The sequence below is a fragment of the Neoarius graeffei genome, chromosome 1 (assembly GCF_027579695.1).
Source record: "Neoarius graeffei isolate fNeoGra1 chromosome 1, fNeoGra1.pri, whole genome shotgun sequence".
Classification (NCBI taxonomy): domain Eukaryota; kingdom Metazoa; phylum Chordata; class Actinopteri; order Siluriformes; family Ariidae; genus Neoarius; species Neoarius graeffei.
Window position 1 is genome coordinate 13,768,018 of NC_083569.1, and position 20,373 is coordinate 13,788,390.

The 20,373-nt window shown below is 46.2% G+C and overlaps 1 protein-coding gene across 5 annotated transcripts in view; it reads left to right on the plus strand.

Moving 5' to 3' along the window:
• slc25a36a (solute carrier family 25 member 36a) overlaps window positions 1–20,373 on the plus strand; it is a 79,187-nt gene that overhangs the window by 26,042 nt on the left and 32,772 nt on the right. For 4 of the 5 annotated variants that reach the window (XM_060929788.1, XM_060929817.1, XM_060929806.1 and 1 more), the window contains one exon: window positions 8,062–8,139. The exons of the other annotated variant lie outside the window; for it this stretch is intronic. In XM_060929788.1, the coding sequence (XP_060785771.1) occupies window positions 8,062–8,139 (78 nt within the window). The remainder of the gene's footprint in view (window positions 1–8,061; window positions 8,140–20,373) is intronic. 5 annotated transcript variants of the gene reach the window in all.

Genomic DNA, 20,373 nt, shown 5'->3' on the forward strand with positions numbered 1-20,373 from the left:
CCGGGGTACTGCTTTTCGCGATCTTTTGCAGTTATTTTGGTTGGTAAGTGTGAAACGTTTGACTCGCACATGGTGCTTTACACGGAAGTAAGGCGGAAGGTAGTTTGTCACCTCAAGACGACGCCAACGATTGGTCAAATTTGCGGGAAAGTTGCGGTGATTGGATATAATTTCAACACCGCCCTGAATTTGCGGGGATTGGTTGAATTTGCATTGATGTTGCAAATCGCAACATCGCGAAATCCTGGAGGGTCTGAATATTGCGCATGCGCACATCGCTCTTTCCGAATAGAAACATCCGGCGATTCATCAAAACAATCTGTCGAGTGAGATGCTTCGGAAACATGTGAATAAACTGATAAATTTGATATGGAACCTGAATATCGGCGTATTTTGGCACTTGTCTGATCAGACAAGTAACTGAGACGATGAACTTGTCCGACATAAAGTATCACTTGTTGCGGACAAGCGTTAATGTCGAGCCCTGAATGCAAAATTTGATTGGTAGCCAGTGCAATGTGGACAAGATAGGGGTGATCTGGTCATAGTTCTAGTAAGGACTCTTACTGCTGCATTTTGAACTAACCAGAGCTTGTTTATGCACTTACTGGAACATCCAGACAGTATAGGATTATACTGCCTGATTAGGATGGAAGATGGCGGCGCGCGATTGTGCAGCGGCTTCTAGCTCTCCTGTTGGTGTATATTTGTTTTTCGTTTGTGTTTTTTGTAATGTTCCCATGTCAGGGTCTTACGAACAAGTATAGCCATACTGAACTAATCAAGATAAGACTACGATACAACACAGCCATTATGAGAGCCTTCCAGAAGTCTTATAACATCCCGGAGGATATAGCCAGACCTCCGGGTGCTCTGTGGATTGTTGGTGGTAGCAGCAGGCAATGAAGGCGGCGCCGGGAGAGAAAGCGGAAGCGAGGATGCCGGTCGGGCCTGCTAGCCCGGCTAAGGAAACTACCACACAGACCTCCACTGCCAAGCCTACTACTCACCAATGCCAGATCCATAGCACACAAAATGGATGAGTTGGAACTCTCCGTATAGCAACGAAGAACTACACATGGAACTGCTGTGTGATGATTATCACTGAAACCTGGCTGAACCCCCTCATCCCAGATGCTGCCGTGCAGCTAGCAGGCCGAGCTAGCTACCGGCAGGACCGAGACAAGAACTCCGGCAAGACCAGAGGAGGAGGACTTTGCATTTTTGTGCATAAGGAATGGTGCACCAACAGCAGGATTGTTGCCCAGCACTGCTCACCTGACCTGGAAGCCCTGTCAGTAATATGCAGACCATTTTATTTACCAAGAGACCACACTGTAGTGACTGTTACTGCCGTCTGTATAGCCCCCGATGCTAACGTTAGCACAAGTTTGGCTCACCTGCTAACCATAGTCAACAAACTGCAGTGTGACCACCCGGAAGGAATTCATATTGTAGGAGGGGACTTTAACAAGGTGTCCTTAAAGACTGTACTCCCCAGCTTTTTCCAGCATATAGGTTGTGCTACTAGAGGGAAGAACACACTAGACCATGTATACTCTAACATGAAGAAAGCATACAGAACTACTCCTCTCCCTCATCTGGGCCAGTCAGATCACATCCAACTACTCCTGATCCCAGCATACATCCCTGTCAGAAGGATTATATAGCCAAGTAGAAGGACGATCAAAACTTGGCCTGACACTGCCCTATCCCAGCTCCAGGACTGCTTCCAACAGACTGAATGGGACCTGCTCTTTCAAGGTGACTTAGATGGTGAGACAGAGGTTGTCCTGCCTGGATTACATCACGTTCTGCATGGACAATGTCAGTTGAATGTTGCATCAGGACATATCCCAGTCAGAAAGCCTGGATGATGAGAGAAGTCAAGAGACTCCTGAGGAAACGTAATATCGTCTTCAGGTCAGGGGATAAAGAACAGTACAGCTCTGCCAGAGCTGATCTGAAGAGGGGCATCAAGGAGGCATATAAAAGGAGGATGGAGGCCTACCTGACAGACAATGATCCGTGCAGAGCGTGGCAGGGAATACAACAATGAACCAACTACAAAGGCAGCACTGTCAACAGTACCACCAACACTGAGAAGCTGAACCAGTTCTTTGCCAGGTTCGAGGCTGACAGACCTGTAATAGACCTGCTGTCTCCACCAGCTCTCACCAGTCACACTATCACTCTGCAGGAGCATGAAGTGAGATGTTCACTGAAGACCGTCAACCCATGGAAGACAACAGGACCTGATGGAGTGCCAGGCAGAGTCCTTAAATCCTGTGCTGGCCAGCTAGCAGGAGTCTTCACCAGAATCTTCAACAGCTCCCTGTCACAGGCCATTGTACCATCTTGTCTGAAATCAGCCACCATCATCCCCGTGCCAAAGAAGCCACCTCCAGAGGACCTTAACAGCTACAGACCAGTTGCATTGACACCTGTTGTCATGAAATGCCTGGAGAAACTGGTGCTATGGTACATAAAATCTAGCTTCCCAGCCTCTTTCGATCCCCATCAGTTTGCATACTGGTCAAACAGGTCCGCGGGGGATGCTATCGCCATTGCAGTGCATGTGGCGCTAAACCATCTGGAACACAGCAACACCTATGTGAGAGTGCTCTTTGTGGACTACAGCTCGGCATTCAACACGATCATCCCGGACATCCTCATCAACAAGCTGCTCCACCTGGGCCTCTCCACCCCTATCTGCACCTGGATAAGTGACTTCCTCACCAACTGCTCACAAGTTGTCCGACTGGGCCCCCACCTCTCCTCCACTATCATGCTCAGTACAGGTACACCGCAAGGGTGTGTTCTCAGTCCCTGTACACCAGTGACTGTTCCTCAGCTCATCCCTCCAACACCATCAAATTTGCAGATGACACCACAGTCGTCGGTCACATAGTAGAGGGAGATGATGAGACACACTATAGGGCTGAGATCGAGAGGCTGACAGCATGGTGCCATAACAACAACCTCGAGCTCAACATATCGAAGACCAAAGAGCTGATCCTGGACTTCAGGAGGAAGCAGCATATGGACCCACCGCCACTCCTTACAGAAGGTGCCAGTGTCGAGAGGGTCCACACCTTCAAATTCCTGGGAGTCCAGATCGCCGATGACCTCTCCTGGATGGCTAACACCAGTACCATCATCAAAAGGGCACAGCAGCATCTCTACTTCCTGAGACTGCTAAAGAGAAATAACCTAAGAGAGACGCTGATGTTTATCGCTCTGCTATAGACAGCATACTGACGTACTGCATCACAGTGTGGTATGCAAGCTGCACTGTGGCACAGAAAAAAAAATCACTGCAAAGGGTCATCAGGTCTGCAGAAAAGATCATTGGCTGCTCCCTGCCCACACTTGACAGCATCACCTCATCCCGTTACCTCAGCAGAGCAAAAAACATAATCAAGGACTCCTCTCACCCAGGCCATGAACACTTTTTTTTTTTTTTTCAGTTACTTCCCTCAGGAAGGTGTTACAGGTCTGCCAGAACCCGCGCAACCAGATTCAGAGACAGCTTTTTCCCCACAGCCATCACAACTCTAAACATTCACTTACAGAAATAGGACTTCATCATGCTGAATGATTATCTTGCCTGGTTGCACTGCATTTGCACTTTCTAGTACTGTAATTTTTTTTCAAAAAGAGGAAAAGGGAGAGAAAAACGGGGGAAAAATCTATTTTTATACCGTTTCTTATGTGACCTGTCCTATGATGTGTATGTATCGGTATGAGTTTGTTATGAGAGTATGGTGTGAGTGTATGAATGTATACTTCTATGCACCAGAAGGAGTAGCACTTTACATTTCGTTGTGACAATGTCTTACAATGACACATAAATGATTCTGATTATAGCACAACAATCCAAACTAGAGGTAACAAAAGCATGAACTAATTTTTCTGTATCATGTAGTGACATTATATTTCTTATCTTTGCAATATTTCTGAGATGAAAGAAGGCTGTCCTCATACAGAGGTAACATACATAAAGAAAAAAGTAGTGGGCCTAAGACAGAACCTTGTGGAACACCAAACTTTACCTTAGTGTACATAGAGAAGTTACCATTTACATCAACAAACTGGTAATAATCAGTTAAATAAGATCTGAGCCAGGAGAAGGCTGTTCCCTTGACTCCCACAACATTTTCTTGTCTATCATGGAGAAGAGTATGATCAGTGGCATCAAAAGCTGCACTAAGGTCAGGCAGCACAAGCAAGGAGACACAGTCCTTATCAGAGACCAGTAGTACATCATTTACTACTTTAACAAATGCTTTCTCTGCCCTATGATGAGGTCTAAATTCTGACTGATACATTTTATGGATGTTATTCCCATGTAGATGGGAGTATAACTGCTGTGGCAGAACTTTTTCTTAGATCTTGGAGAAAAAGGCAGGTTTAACATCCACAAGTATCAGTGGCATGCAGTATTACCTGAGTTGCCTGTCATACCATGATAACCTGTTTCTTCTGGAGATTATTTTGTGCCAATGTGAAATGCAATCCAACAGTGGGATGAAAAAAAAAAACTTAAATCCAGGACGCACACAAGTTCTTTACATAAGTGATGTGCAGAAAACATTGCACACTGAGAAGCACAACCTTCACTTCATTGTGTGATCATTTCTGTCAGAAGTGAATATAATTCTTGTTGCATTGTATTTCATTTTCATCAAAATTTTGCAGCTGTGCCAAACTGAAATGCAGTCACAGCCCTAATTCACAGGCTGACTAAAAACTGCACAAAATTACACCTGTCTTGTTTTCTATGTTTTTTTTTTTTTTCTTCCCAAAATGAGCAATAGTCATCTGTCAAGGTTTATCGCCGATCACGTTAGCTGACGCTAGTATCCGATTATGGCTAATACGCTAATATAATAAGGATCAACAGATTTTTGTACAATAGGGTTCAGGAACTCCTTTTTTTTTGGGGGGGTGGTCTTCTATTAGTATTGAATATGACCAAATCTGGGAGACATTTGTTGTTATTATTATTATTATTATTATTATTATTAATAATATATTTTTTTTAAACAACTTCTTAAGTCACATCCAGGATGAGTGAAATTTCATTCACGCTCCTCCTAAGCACTCACACTTGCTCTCATTTGCTGGTTGGGGATTTCTGCACTGGCAAACCCACACGCCATTTTTAGCCTCTTCAAAAGAATGTAGAAATCCAAACCCATCGTATTACGCTTGAGAAAAAAGAAACACAATAAGAAAAGTAGGTCATCACATAATTCCTTATAGATGCATAGGAAGTTTCGTCAAGACTTGTTTATGCTCCATCAGAAATGTGCCCAAGAAGCACCTAAAATGATGTCCTGGAACATTCGTAGCTTATCAGAGCATTAAAAAGAGTGGGAGGAAAGAACCAACACCTGTTTATACATAGTTACTGGCCAAATTCTACAACTGTGTAAAAAATACAGAGTATTCTGTTTGAGAATGTGAAGGAGGATAAGGAGAACTGAGGAATCTTTTTTTTTTTTTTTTTTAAATAATTCTTTATTTATTTTTAAACTTCACAAGGTGGGACCAAGTGCCAGAGCCAGTGCTGCTGTGGTTGACCAGGAAACCCTTTTAACCTTCAAACCTCCCCCCCCCCCCCCCCCTCCCTGTCGAGGACAGTGCATCAAAATAATAAAAACATTGCCATTATTCCTACACACACACGTTTCCCAGTTTCAAAATGTAGTATGTTGAGTTGGGGACACAATTAAAGGTCCTCTTCAGAATAATTAGGTTTTGCTGGATCAAGTGCTATTTTATATTATGTCGAATAAAGGTGTTCCAGTAAACGTAACCCAGCTTGATACACCTGTTTACTGGCATTTATGAGATTCCTGTTCACTTTATTTCAATCCTTGCTATCATCTCATTCATGTATCATTTGCATTAATTGTGTGTTTTTTGTTTTTTTCTTTGTTTTTTTTTTTTTTAAAACCACATCCGTCATCGGCAGACAGCAATTTTCGCACCTAAACAGACACACCTTGAAAATTTCTTTAGAAGAGTCACTCGTGATTTTTATCATCATACGGCATTACAGTGGTCTCAGAGTTTAGGGGGATAAAAGGGTATGAGGCAGAGAATAGGAGGGTACAGTTAAAAAGGCTGAAGCCCTTCACTGTGAACCACAGGTGAGAAAAATGGAAAACTGGGGTTATCTGAGACACAGTTTCAAGGCATTTGGAGAGGAATTTCCAAGTTATTGTAAACAGCAAATTAGAGTCTGAAGTGATGGTAATCAATACTAAAAATCTTAAGAGAACTGCCATATAGTAATGAATCAAAAAGAAATTTGACAATACAAAACTTTCTATATTTTTGATGTTTACAAATGTTTTCTATAGTCAAATTTTTGATTTTATATATAAATATAAAGCATGTGATATCCCCTTTATATTAAGGACGTTCAGAAGATCATTCAGATATTTTATCACAGTATTTTCATTTGGCATTGCACTATACAAGTTGTAAAAAGTGAATATCTTCATCTGACAACGATTGACAGTTCTTGCAACAACAACTGTATAAAAACAAATACGTATAAACTTGTATATATTTATAATTTTAACGATTACCATTAACGTTAACTGCATGACTGATGTCAAGTCTCCGTGACTCCCTTACAAGGATACGTTGCATTCCATCGCAAGTCAAAATGTAAACTATTTCAATGCACCAAGCATGCCGAGTGGGCGGGTTTGAGCCAGAATAGGCTGTATACAATAATGGGATAGTGATCGATATTTATAATTTTAATATATAGCCAACCACCATTTATACACGGACCCATACACAGACGTATTTCACTTGGTAATCATAGTGATGGCTAAAATTACAGACTTGTCTGTGATTTGAGGCCTTTTTGAAAACCAGGCATCGAACGTGCTGCTCTGCTTCTTAATCGCCATTTCTAGCCATGTGGGAGTGCAGCTCAATCACAGTACACGAAACATTTGTCAACACCTTGTCAGCCAATCAGATTACATCTTAGTTACAGCACATGGCAGCATAATGGCTGCCTCTATTTCCTACAGATGTGTTAGTATTTGCCCATTATTTAGTTGAATAAAACTTAATTTCACATTGCATGCTGCTCAGTTTTGTACAGGTATGTAAAACATTTTTTTTTTACTCGGTGAAAAATAGACGCTGGCAAATCCTACTACAGACGGTGATTTGTTGCCGCCAACTGGCTACTTTTGAGACCTTTGGCATTATAGTCATTGTAAACATCATAAATGTTTAATTGTCATCTTTTTTTTTAATGGGAATTGAATTTTGTGGTAGTTATTTAACACCATACTTTCCAGTTGTGGAAGAAAATAGTTATGCTGTTAATGTGATATTAGTAATGGCATAGGTGAGGAGATATAAAGCGGGTTCAAAATGCAGAGCAAGTGGACTTGTATGCTACAAGGGATTTTCACGCATAGCAATTTCTGTTGCGAAAAACCTCCAATAAGCAGCAGTTCCACAGCGGGAAATGTTTTGTTGATGGGGGTCAGAGATGCATGACCAGACTGGTTCAAGCTGACAGGAAAGCTACAGTAACTCAAATAAATCCACTCTTTACAGCTGTGATGAGCAGAAAAGCATCCAAGGACAGGAATCTGGAGCCACAGGTTCACCAAAACTGGACAATTTGAAGGTTTAAAAAAAAAAAAGCACAACCTTGTCTTATCTTCAAGAACCATTTCAAATCTGAGTGCAAAAATTCCATTTCTGTTAAATTGGTCTTTTCTGTTGAAGTCGCCATGAATCCTGGTCTTATGACTGAAAATAACTGACAGGGCATGTCCCCAAGATGGCTACCAAGTGCCCAAGTTTACTGGAAGGACTTGGGTATGGATAATATTGCATTAAAATTGTTTTTGGTTGGTCAGTAATTCTTAAAAGGTAACTTTATCTGTGTTGGAAGTAGTGTGATCGATTGGAAAAATGGAAAAATGGTGCTTTTGGACAAGAATCCCCCCCCCCCCCCCCCCAATGTAAATTCTTGAATGTTAAAGAGTTGGTCTCTTTCCCCCCCAGGTTGATTTTAGAGAGAGAAGGTCCTCGTTCGCTCTTTCGTGGCCTTGGACCTAACCTGGTGGGAGTGGCTCCGTCCAGGTATGATTTTTTTTTTTTTTTAATTATTATATTTGTTTATTTTGACCTGACATTCTCTTCACCTTTTGATTTGATTTTTTTTACCGAGGAAGCATTGTAGCAATAATCGCCATCATTGTTGCTATGTAAATGTAATCGTGCTTACGGTGATGGAACAGTTAACAAGACAGCAAAATCTCTACACAAAATCCTCCACTTATTCTCAGCCAGTTGCTTTATTAGGCACTGGGGTTCCTGCCAGTAGCATTTGAATAGTCCTGTGTGTTAGTCTGCCAACTTGGTGTTGAGTTGGCTTGCTGCATCAATGCAGCGATACACTGAACCTTTTTCTTTAGGTTTGTGATGCCTCATTTATTTGGATCATGCTGTTACATGTTTCTTTCTGATTGTCAAAGATGCATGGTGTGTGTGTAATATAAAAACAGGGCTCGAAATTTGCGGTGGTCCGGTCGCCTGAGGCGACTTAATTTGTCATTTGGCAGGTAATTCCTGTCATTAGCCAGCCCAGCTGGCAAGTTGAAAATAAAAAAATATATATGAAGCGAAGATTCAGACACACCGTCAACTAAAGCTGCCACATATTAAGCGTGTGCCGTGTCTGTGTTAATTGATGTGTTTATCGGCAGGATGGAAACTACCGAAGAATTTCGAATCATATCGTGTACGAGTCAGGCTGTCGTTTTTTTCCACTACTGCGCATGCATATAACGCATCTTGTTGAATATCGCGGTAATCACGTGTAGTATTGGACCAGGTGGGTGGAGCACAGAAGCACAGCAGGCCAGAACTGAGTTCTCAATTAACTATTTATTGCTAGCTTTTCAGTCTTTTATCACTTCCCAATCTCTCCCCCTCCCCCATAAAGATTGGTTAAAAGGCTTGGGGGGGGGAAATAAAATAAAAAAAAAAAATCCACGTTTTGGTGAAGTAGCTTTTATCTCGCGCTGGGGGGGGAATCCAACCTTTAATTGAAATTTATTCAGAGAAAAACAAATCCCTCCTCATGAAATAATTGTTCTCAACAAAAACATGTGCCACTAGTGAACACAATGCAACTGAATCATGTTTCCCATTTAAATTGTACATTTTTGAGTTGATTGGTGTGTGATTACAAGCTGTAATCCATGACTTCCTGATTAAATGGGGTACAAATATGGGTGACACAGAGGCCAAATTCCCTTAGTCATCCATCATGGGAAAGATAAGAGAGCATACAAACTGAATGAGGGAGAAGTGTGTTGACCTTCATATGTCAGGGAACAGTTAGAAAAATAGCTTTTCATCTGGAAATGTACATTTCTACTGTTTGGGCAGTTCTTGGGTTTTGTGTGATGTCTCATCTGCCTCATTTAGTTATTCAAAACTTTAGCTGGTGGTCTACCAAAGCTCAGTTGTTAAAGCGTTTGTATGAAGAAGGCCTTATGCTTGCATGAAAAATGCCTTACGCTTGCATTGTTTTAAGTTGTTCGACTCAAACTGTGAAACTGAAAAGTTTCTTCAGGGTTCCCCGTGAACTAAATTATAATTTAAAAAAAAAAAAAAAGGGGGTGAACCAACACAGGATTTCACAAAAAGACGTCGAGAAAGGTGGCTTTTGAGCCTCTCGCTGAAATCGAAGGGAGCTGAGTTTGAAGCATGGTCGAGTTTGCGATCACTTCGTGAAAGGTTTGTATATCCCTCTCAGCTATGTCGTTATTGTTTTCCAAGCACTTTTCTTGCCGTGTCATTATTTTATGGTACTTTTTTTTTTTAAGTCATGACGCGCTAAAGTCCCCAGCTGTTTCTTTGTTTACTCCTCACTCAATGGCCACCATATTGAAAACAATGCATGTCTCGCTGTCTTTAACAGGGTGTCCAAGTGGTCTTTTCAACGAGTCTTTCAGCAAGTACACGTAATCAAAACAACCACAAATAATAAAGTCCATATGCATGAAGGTCGTGACAAAATTCATACCCAGCCATATAGTTACAATGCGCCATGATCACTTCTCCGTCTTGTTTAACTATGATCCAGGTCTTTTAAAGGGGTTTCTGAAGATCTTTGTGAATTATTTACCTGAGAGATAAGAGCCAACACAAGTGAGAATCAAGCAAACTGTTTATACTTCAACCATCAGCACTTTGTTGTAAAGACACGAACAAAAAGCTTAAAAAAAAAAAGTACTTACACGGGCAAAAACAATACAGGATTCATTCGGCAGCGACTTGATACTGAGGTCCTTTACCCAGCCACATACAAAAAAAAAAAAGTTGTAAGCCTCCCTACTCTTCCACGTTTTCATCTGTTTTGCTGTGTAGAAGGATGTCTGCAACATCAGATAGTTCGAGATGTCGGGGAACTTGACTGAAGGATAGTTTTCAAGATCGTTTGACCCCTACAGACTCATCTCTCATTATCTCTAGCCGCTTTATCCTTCTACAGGGTCGCAGGCAAGCTGGAGCCTATCCCAGCTGACTACGGGCGAAAGGCGGGGTACACCCTGGACAAGTCGCCAGGTCATCACAGGGCTGACACATAGACACAGACAACCATTCACACTCACATTCACACCTACGGTCAATTTAGAGTCACCAGTTAACCTAACCTGCATGTCTTTGGACTGTGGGGGAAACCGGAGCACCCGGAGGAAACCCACGTGGACACGGGGAGAACATGCAAACTCCACACAGAAAGGCCCTCGCCGGCCCCGGGGCTCGAACCCAGGACCTTCTTGCTGTGAGGCGACAGTGCTAACCACTACACCACCGTGCCGCCCTACCCCTACAGACTGTAGGGGTCTATTCCGTTGCACATGGCAATCTTCTGAATATATCTTAAGTGGGCAATGGCTTCTAGATTATGAGCATACTCTAAGTGATCATAGTTGTTTGCACTACAGCAGCCGTTTTGGTTTGCTAGACCACCAGCAGTTTAACTGGGAGTGAAATCGCTAAGAAAAGTTATGTGACTGAAACCCAAGAATAATATTTAAAAAAAAAAGTGGACAGTGAAGAGAGTAAGGGAGGCAATAAAAAATTGAATTACAGGAAAAAGTATAAATTCTTGGGGTTTCCAAGTCTCCAAAACCACCATCAGACTCCACGTCCCTGCCAATAGATTATTTGGAAAGTCTGCCAGAAAAAAGCCTTTTCTGTCAGTTAACCACAAACATAAGTCTGAAGTTTGTGAAACACTACTACAACTTTGACTGGAACCATGTTGTATGGTCTGATGTAACAAAAATGAAGTTTTTGGTAATGAACACTAAAAGTAGGTTTGGAGTAAAAAGGAGGATGGTTGTAATGGGGCGAACCTATCCCAACTGTAAAATATGGTGGAAGTTCTGTGATGTTTTGGGGCTGTTTTTCCTCCAAAGGCCCTGGAAATCTTTTTAGGGTACATGGCATCCAGGACTCCATGAAATACCAGGACATTTTTAAATCAAAATCTGGCTGCCTCTGCCAGGAAACTAAAACTGGGTCGTCACTCGATCTTCCAGCAGGACAATGATCTGAAGCACATGTCCAAATCAACACAAAAATGGTTAGCTGGGCACAGAATCAAGCTTCTGCCATGGCCATCTCAGTCCCCTGACCTAAACCCCATTGAAACCCTGAAGAGGTGGGTGCACAAGAGAGGGCCAAGGATCCTGGATGTTCTGGAGAGATTGTGTGAATAGGAATGGTCTCGGATGCCTTACTCTATATCTCCAACCTTCTAAAATGTTATAGAAGACTGTGCTGCTTTACAGGCAAAGGGAGGTTGTACAAATTGTTAACTGTAAAGGTGCCAATAATAGTGGCGCATGTGTTTTGTTGATTGATTAAATTCCTCATCAAGATTTTTTTTGTTTTCTCTGAATAAATTAATTTCAATTATAGGTTTGATTTTTCAAAATTTTTCAGTGTGAGATGAAGCTACTTCACCAAATTGTGGATTTTTTTTTTCAACCCTTTTTACTAATCTTTACGGGGGGGGTCAGTGATCTGTGTATGCATACAACATGCAACCCCAAATCAGGGAAAGTTGGGATGGTATGGAAAAAGCAAATCAAAAAGAAAGCAGTGCGTGGCAGCGGGGGCATGGCCAAGCATCGGTCTGTGAATGGAGGGCGGAGTCAGGGAAGATAAGTGGTGGAATCACTGCACCTGATGGGAATTAACCTGTGTTTGTGTGTCTTCCCCAGTGACTGCGCCCTTTAAAACGAGAGAGCAGAGAAAGGGAGCTCTCTCCCCAACCAGAAGACTTGTGTGTGTGTGTGTGTGTGTGTGTGTGCGCGCGCATGCGTGCGTGCGCGTGTGTGGCTGGGAGTGTGAGAAAGGCAAGCTGAGTTTTGGAGGACTCCGTTCTGGCCTGCCGTGCTTCTGTGCTCCACCCACCTGGTCAGATACAACAGTGGTGCCGCAACCTGGGATGGAGTGCAGAAGGGAACAGCCACATGCAGTCCTCCCCCTTCGAGGACCTGGTCCATGCCCTTGCCACGGCCCAACAGAGCCAGCACCAGGCGCTGATCGCCCTCCGAAAGGAGCAGGAACAATGGTTCAAAGCCCTGGTGCTGGCGCAACAGGAAGATTGCCAGGTGTTCCGGCACCTGCTCGCGTTGGCGGGGTCCACGATCACCACCACCGGGGACCTTCCCCACCTCGCCCTAACGAAGATGGGTCCGCATGACAACCCTGACGCCTTCCTCGCTCTTTTTGAGCAGGCAGCAGAGGCGTGGGGTTGGCTGGTGGAACAGCGTGTGGCGCACCGCCTCCCCCTGCTAACGGGCGAGGCACAGCTGGCCGTGCTACAGCTCCCCGCTGACAGCTGGCTGGTCTACGCGGACCTCTGCAGGGCCATCCTGCAACGTGTGGGTCACACCCTGGAACAGCAACAGCAGCGCTTCCGCGTGCTGCGCCTGGAGGAGGTCGGCTGGCTGGCCGTTCGCGTTTGGCCAGCAACTCTGGGATGCCTGCTGGCGGTGGCTGAGGGCCAACAACCGCGACGCCGAGGGAATCATCGATCTGGTGGCACTGGAACAATTTGTTGCCCGACTTCCAGAAGGACCAGCGGAGTGGGTCCAGTGGCATCGCTGGATCAGGCCATCGAGCTGGTGGAGGACCATATGGCGGCTATTCCGACGGTAGCACAGCATTTCTCCTCTCTCTCTCTCTCTCTCTCTCTCTCTGTTCCTTGTCCTCGCCCCATTCCCCCACCGCGGAGGTGGGGACCGGCTCCACCCCAGCTGGCCAGCCGCACCCGTGGTGCCCTACCGTTTCCTACTTCCTTGTCTGTCCCCCCCCCAGGTGAATGATCTCCGGAACACCGGTGCAGGGAGAGAGCCTGGGCTGATATGCTGGCGCTGCGGGGAACTGGGGCATCTCCAGCATCAGTGGTTGGTGATGGAAGTGGGCGCGGTGGTCCAGATCCCTGACGGACCAGGGACCGCCCTCGATCAGGCCGGAGCGTGTCACATACCGGTGAGTATCCAAAGGGATACGTATCAGGCTTTGGTGGACTCCGGCTGTAATCAGACATCAGTCCACCAAAGCCTGGTGCAAGACGAAGCATTGGGAAGAGCACAATTGGAGGTGGTGTGTGCATGGGGATGTTCACGACTACCCTTTAGTGTTGGTCCACAGTCTATTTCGAGGGGAAAAATTTGGAGTAAAGGCGACGGTTAATCCGCGCCTTACCCACTCGGTAATTCTGGGGACTGATTGGCTGGGATTTCGGGAATTAATGACGCATTTAGTGAAGAGTGGGGCCTGCCATAGTTCAGCGGGGGGAGGTCCTGGAGTGGCCTTGGCGAGAGCAGCTGTCACAGAGCTGTCTACGTCATAACCGCATCAGAGTGAGGAACAGCATGCTCCTCTTCCCTCTCTCGGGGATTCCCTCGCGGATTTCCCATTAGAGCAGTCACGAGATGAGACTCTGTTGCATGTGTTTGACCAAGTGAGACTAATCAATGGTCAAACTCGCCAGCCAAACGCCACCCCGTCCTTCCCCTATTTTTCCATTATTAAGGATGGGTTATACCAAGTTACGCAGGACACTCAGACTAAGGAACAAATAACACAGCTTTTAACCCCAAAGAGCCGCCGGGAATTTATATTCCAGACGGCTCACTTTAATCCCATGGCCGGACACTTGGGGCAGGATAAGGCACTAGCCCGAATAATGGCCCCGTTCTATTGGCCAGGGATTCGCGGTGATGTCCGTCGGTGGTGTATGGCATGCCGCGAATATCAGTTAGTAAATCCCGTGGCCATTCCAAAAGCGCCTTTGCGCCCTCTGCCATTAATCGAGACCCTGTTCGAAAGAATTGGGATGGATCTCGTTAGGCCATTAGATCAGTCAACATGAGGATATCGCTTTATTTTAGTTCTGGTGGACTATGCAGCGCGATATCCGGAAGCAGTGCCTCTTCGCAATATTTCAGCACGTAGTATTGCAGAAGTACTCTTCCGCATCATCTCCCGAGTTGGAATCCCCAAAGAGATTCTGACTGATCAAGGCACTAGTACTCATGTTGTTGCCCATGTCGATATCCAAATTGATCGCCAGGTGGCAAGGACCCTTTGAGCTCACACGGCGAGTCGGGGACGTCGACTATGAGGTGAGGCGAACGGACAGGGGTGGGGCATTACAGATTTACCATCTCGATCTACTAAAACTTTGGAACAAGGAGGTCCCCGTGGCGTTGGTGTTGGTGGTTCCGGAGAAGGCGGAGCTGGGGCCGGAGGTTCAAAAAAGAAAATTGACATCGCCCACCGCTTCAGTCCCCTGTGGAGACCACCTCTCCCTGACCCAGCTGACGGAGGTTGCCCAGTTGCAAACCGAATTCTCTGACATGTTCTCACCCCTGCCCGCCCGCACCCACTTCATAGAACACCATATTGAGACGCCCCCGGGGGTAGTAGTGTGCAGCCACCCTTCCAGACTGCCTGAACACAAAAAAAAAAGGTGGTTTGGGAAGAACTCAAGGCCATGCTCGAAATGGGCATCGTCGAGGAGTCCCACAGTGACTGGAGCAGCCCGGTGGCCTTGGTTCCCAAGGCTGACGGGTCGGTCCGGTTCTGTGTGGACTATAGAAAAGTCAACACGGTGTCTAAATTTGACGCGTACCCAATGCCTTGTATTGACGAGTTCCTCGATCGACTAGGCACGGCTCATTTTTATTCGACACTGGATTTGACAAAGGGATATTGGCAGAGCCCCTTGACTCCACTATCCCGAGAGAAAATGGCCTTTTCCCACACTGTTTGGCTTACACCAGTTTGTCACACTTCCTTTTGGGCTGTTTGGGGCGCCTGCTACGTTCCAGCGGCTTATGGATAGGGTCCTCCGCCCCCACGCCACCTACACAGCCGTCTACTTGGATGATATTATTTACAGTAATGACTGGCCGCAGCACCTAGAACACCTAATGGCCGTCCTTGGGTCACTGACGCAAGCGGGTCTCTCAGCCAACCTGAAGAAGTGTGCGATTGGGTGGGTGGAAGTACGGTATCTGGGTTTCCACTTGGGCAATGGGCAGGTGCGTCCCCAAATTAATAAGACCGCAGCGATTGCGGCCTGCCTGAGGCCCAAGATCCGGTCCAGTGGACGGAGCAATGCCAGCGGGCTTTCTCGGAGGTAAAGGCTGCATTGTGTGGGGGGCCACTGTTACACTCCCCTGACTTTTCTCTCCCCTTTATTTTGCAGATGGACGCATCGGACAGAGGGCTGGGGGCTGTTCTGTCCCAGGAGGTGGAGGGGGAGGAACGCCCAGTGCTGTACGTCAGCCGGAAGCTGTCTGTGCGTGAGGACAGGTACAGCACAATCGAAAAGGAATGCCTCACCCTCCGCTACTACCTGCTGGGGTGCCCTTTCACCCTCTGTTCAGACTACGCGGCCCTGCAGTGGCTCCACCGCATGAAGGATACCAACGCATGGATCACCCGTTGGTATCTGGCACTCCAGCCGTTTAAGTTCGAGGTGGTCCACAGGCCAGGGGCGCAGATAGTGGTGGCGGATTTCCTCTCCCGTCGGGGGGGGAGTCAGCTACAGGCCGGACGGCTCCCCAGCCTGAGTCGGGCGGTGGGGGTATGTGGCAGCGGGGGCGTGGCCAAGTGTCGGTCTGTGAATGGAGGGTGGAGTCAGGGAAGGTAAGTGGTGGAATCATTGCACCTGATGGGAATTAACCTGTTTGTGTGTTTTCCCCAGTGACTGCGCCCTTTAAAAGGAGAGAGAGAGAGAGAGAGAGAGCAGAGAAAGGGAGCCCTCTCCCCAACCAGAAGACTTGTGTGTGCGTGTGTGTGGCTGGGAGAGTGTGAAAGGCAAGCTGAAAAGCTGAAAATAAGAGTTTTGGAGAACTCTGTTCTGGCCTGCCGTGCTTCTGTGCTCCACCCACCTGGTCAGATACAACACAGCGAGATATATATATATATATATAAATATAAATATATAAATATAAAATATATATATATATATATATATATATATATATATATAAAAAAATCTCCTTCTCACCCCCGGCGGGGGGGTGGTATCCATGTCATCCTCAAGCTCGGGTCCTCTACCAGAGGCCTGGGAGTTTGAGGGTTCTGCGCAGTATCTTTGATGTTCCTAGGACTGCGCTCTTCTGGACTGAGGCTTCAGATGTTGTTCCTGGGATTTGCTGGAGCCACTCTCCCAGTTTGGGGGTTACTGCCCCAAGTGCCCCCACTACCACGGGGACCACGCAACCCTTGACCTTCCACATCCGTTCCAGCTGCTCTTTCAACCCTTGATACTTCTCAAGTTTCTCATGTTCCTTCTTCCTGATGTTGGCGTCAGCTGGGATCGCCACATCTATCACCACCACCCTCTTCTGCTCTTTGTCCACCACCACTATGTCCGGTTGGTTAGCCAGGATCTGTTTGTCAGTCTGGAAGCTGAAGTCCCACAGAATCTTGGCCCTGTTGTTCTCAGCCACCTTCTGTGGTATGGCCCATTGGGACTTGGGTATTTCTATTCCATACTGGTTGCAGATGTTCCTGTATACTATCCCAGCCACTTGGTTGTGCCTCTCCATGTACGCTGATCCAGCTAGCATCTTACACCCTGCTACTATGTGCTGGACTGTTTCAGGGGCTTCTTTGCACAGTCTGCATCTTGGGTCTGATCTACTCTGGTAGATCCTGGCCTCTATGGCTCTTGTGCTTATGGCCTGTTCTTGTGCTGCCATGATTAGTGCCTCTGTGCTGTCTGTCAGTCCTGCATTATCCAGCCACTGGTAGGATTTCTTGATATCAGCCACGTCCTCTATCTGACGGTGGTACATGCCATGTAGGGGTTTGTCTCTCCAGGTTGTCTGTTCCTCCTCCTCCTCTGCACTCTCATCAGGGTTCTGCTGCCTGAGACATTCACTTAGCAGTTCATCCTTTGGGGCCATCTTTCTGATGTATTCTCGGATTTTCGATGTTTCATCCTGGACCGTGGTCTTGACGCTCACTAGCCCTCGGCCTCCCTCTTTCCGCTTAGTGTATAGTCTCAGGGTGCTGGACTTGGGGTGGAACCCTCCATGCATGGTGAGGAGCTTTCTAGTCTTGATATCTGTGGCTTCTATCTCCTCCTTTGGCCAGTTTATGATACCAGCGGGGTATCTGATGACTGGTAGTGCGTACATGTTGATGGCTCGGACCTTGTTTTTACCATTCAGCTGACTTTTCAGGACCTGCCTTACTCTCTGGAGGTATTTGGCTGTGGTTGACTTCCTTGTGGCCTCTTCATGGTTTCCATTAGCCTGTGGGATGCCAAGGTACTTGTAGCTGTCTTGGATATCACCTATGTTGCCCTCTGGTAGGTCAATCCCTTCAGTCTGGATCATCTTGCCTCTCTTTGAGACCATCCGGCCACACTTGTCCAATCCGAATGACATCCCTATGTCATCGCTGTAGATCCGGGTGGTGTGGATCAGCCAGTCTATTTCTCGCTCATTCCTGGCATACAGCTTGATGTCATCCATGTAGAGCAGGTGGCTGATTGTTGCCCCACTACGGAATCGGTACCCGTAGCCACTCTTCGTGATGATCTGACTGAGGGGGTTCAGGCCTATGCAGAACAGCAGTGGTGATAGCGCATCTCCTTGGTATATGCCGCACTTGATGTTGACTTGGGCAATGGGTTTTGAGTTGGCCTCTAGGGTTGTCTTCCACATTTCCATTGAGTTCTGTATGAAGGTCCTTAGGTTCCTGTTGATCTTATACAGTTCCAGACATTCCAGTATCCATGTGTGTGGCATTGAGTCGTAGGCTTTCTTGTAGTCAATCCAGGCAGTGCACAGGTTGGTCTGTCTCTTCTTACAGTCTCGGGCGACTGTTCTATCGGCCAGTAGCTGGTGCTTGGCTCCTCTGGTGTTACTGCCAATTCCTTTCTGTGCCTCGCTCATGTATTGAGCCACATGCTTACTCATTTTTGCCGCAATGATGCCTGACAGGGCCTTCCATGTTGTGCAGAGACAGGTAATTGGCCGGTAGTTGGATGGGATGGGTCCCTTCTGGGGGTCCTTCATGATTAGGACTGTCCTGCCTTGGGTTAGCCATTCTGGGTGGGTTCCATCCCTCAGCAGCTGGTTCATCTGTGCTGCTAGGCGTTCATGGAGTGCAGTTAGCTTCTTCAGCCAGTACGTATGGATCATATCGGGGCCTGGTGCTGTCCAGCTCTTCATCTTTGACACTCTTTCTTGGACGTCTGCCATTGAGATGGTTACTGGTTCTTGTTCTGGGAGGTTGCTGTGGTCAGCTCTTAGGTCCACTAACCATTGGGCATCGGTGTTGTGTGATGCCTTTCTTTCCCATATGTCTTTCCAGTATTTTTCCACCTCAGCTCTTGGTGGGTCTGACCGGTTGTTGTTCCCCTGCCATTGAGAGTACACCTTGGCTGGTTCAGTGGAGAACAGCTTGTTTATTCTCCTGGCCTCTCCTTCCTTGGTGTATCTCCTCAACCGGGTGGCCAGAGCTGTTAGTCGCTGTTTGGCAGTTTCGAGTGCCTCTGGTATGGAGAGTGAGTTGTACTTCCTGGGCGCCCCTTTATTCACCATGTTCCCTTTCTGTAGTTCAGCTAGCTGGCTAACTTCTCTCCTTGCTGCCTTTATCTTGGCCTCTAATCGTCTCTTCCATGGTGGATACTGTTTGTTATGTCCTGAGCCCACCTTGTGTCCAAGCATCTCCATGATTACTGTTGCTGTACTGTGTATCAGCTTGTTGGTCTCAGTGATGGTTCTTGTGGAGATTGTCTTCAGAGCAGCATTCACATCTACTAGTAGATCTTCTGAAGGTACTTGGCAACTCAGCTTCGGTATTCGTCGGGGGCTCCAGGTTTCCAGTTGGGTCACGATCTTCCTTCTCAGGTCAGCAGCTCTTGTGTTGAGGCTGTTAGCTGTTGGGGCTTGGTACCCAATCTCTGGTTGTGGGGATGATGACATCTCCCCGCTGATCTGTCTTCCTGGCTCCCCCTTGCCGTAGCATCATTGTTGTATTTCATTAATCTCTAGTTGCGATTATGGATGTTGGAACACTGGGCTAATAGCTGTTTCTTTGTTAGCCTTGATTGTGGGTTTCGAAGTATCCAATGGTCCCACATTCTCTGCATGTATCCCCTCTCTCTGGGATTGCTTGTATAGTAGCATTCCAGCAAATCCGTATTTTCTGTCCTCGTCCATCGATGTCTTGTTCCAGTAGCCCATTTCTCATCAGTTTGCCCTGGTTCCCTAGCAACTGACGCAGACCTTGTTGACCCGGGCGACGTCTGAGCCGGTATGACTCTTTCAGTTATGTTTTCACTCATTCCTGAGGTAGGCTGATATATCATGAGGGGTTTTGCCTAAGGACCCTTACTGGATGATGTTTTGCCCCGACCGGGATTCGAACCCCGATCTCCTGCGTCGTAGTCAGTGAGCATTACCACTGTACTATCCAGCTGATATATATATATAATTCCCCCCCCCCCTTTCTTTCTAAATTTACTTTGACTTGTGTTTCATTTCAGACAATATGAATCCAAGATATTTCATGTTGTGTTCATTGTGGGTTTTTTTTGGGGGGGTCACTTCATTTCATTTGCTAATATATATCCATTCCTGCATTTTCAGGCCTGCAACACATTCAAAAAATGGGACAGAGCAATTTAAGCCTCGTAATGAGATAAAACAATTAGTGATGTGATTTTGAAACAGGTGATGTCAACAAGTGTAATCATGATTTTGATACAAAGTTAGTATCCAGGGAAGTTCTAGTCTTTTGAGGAGC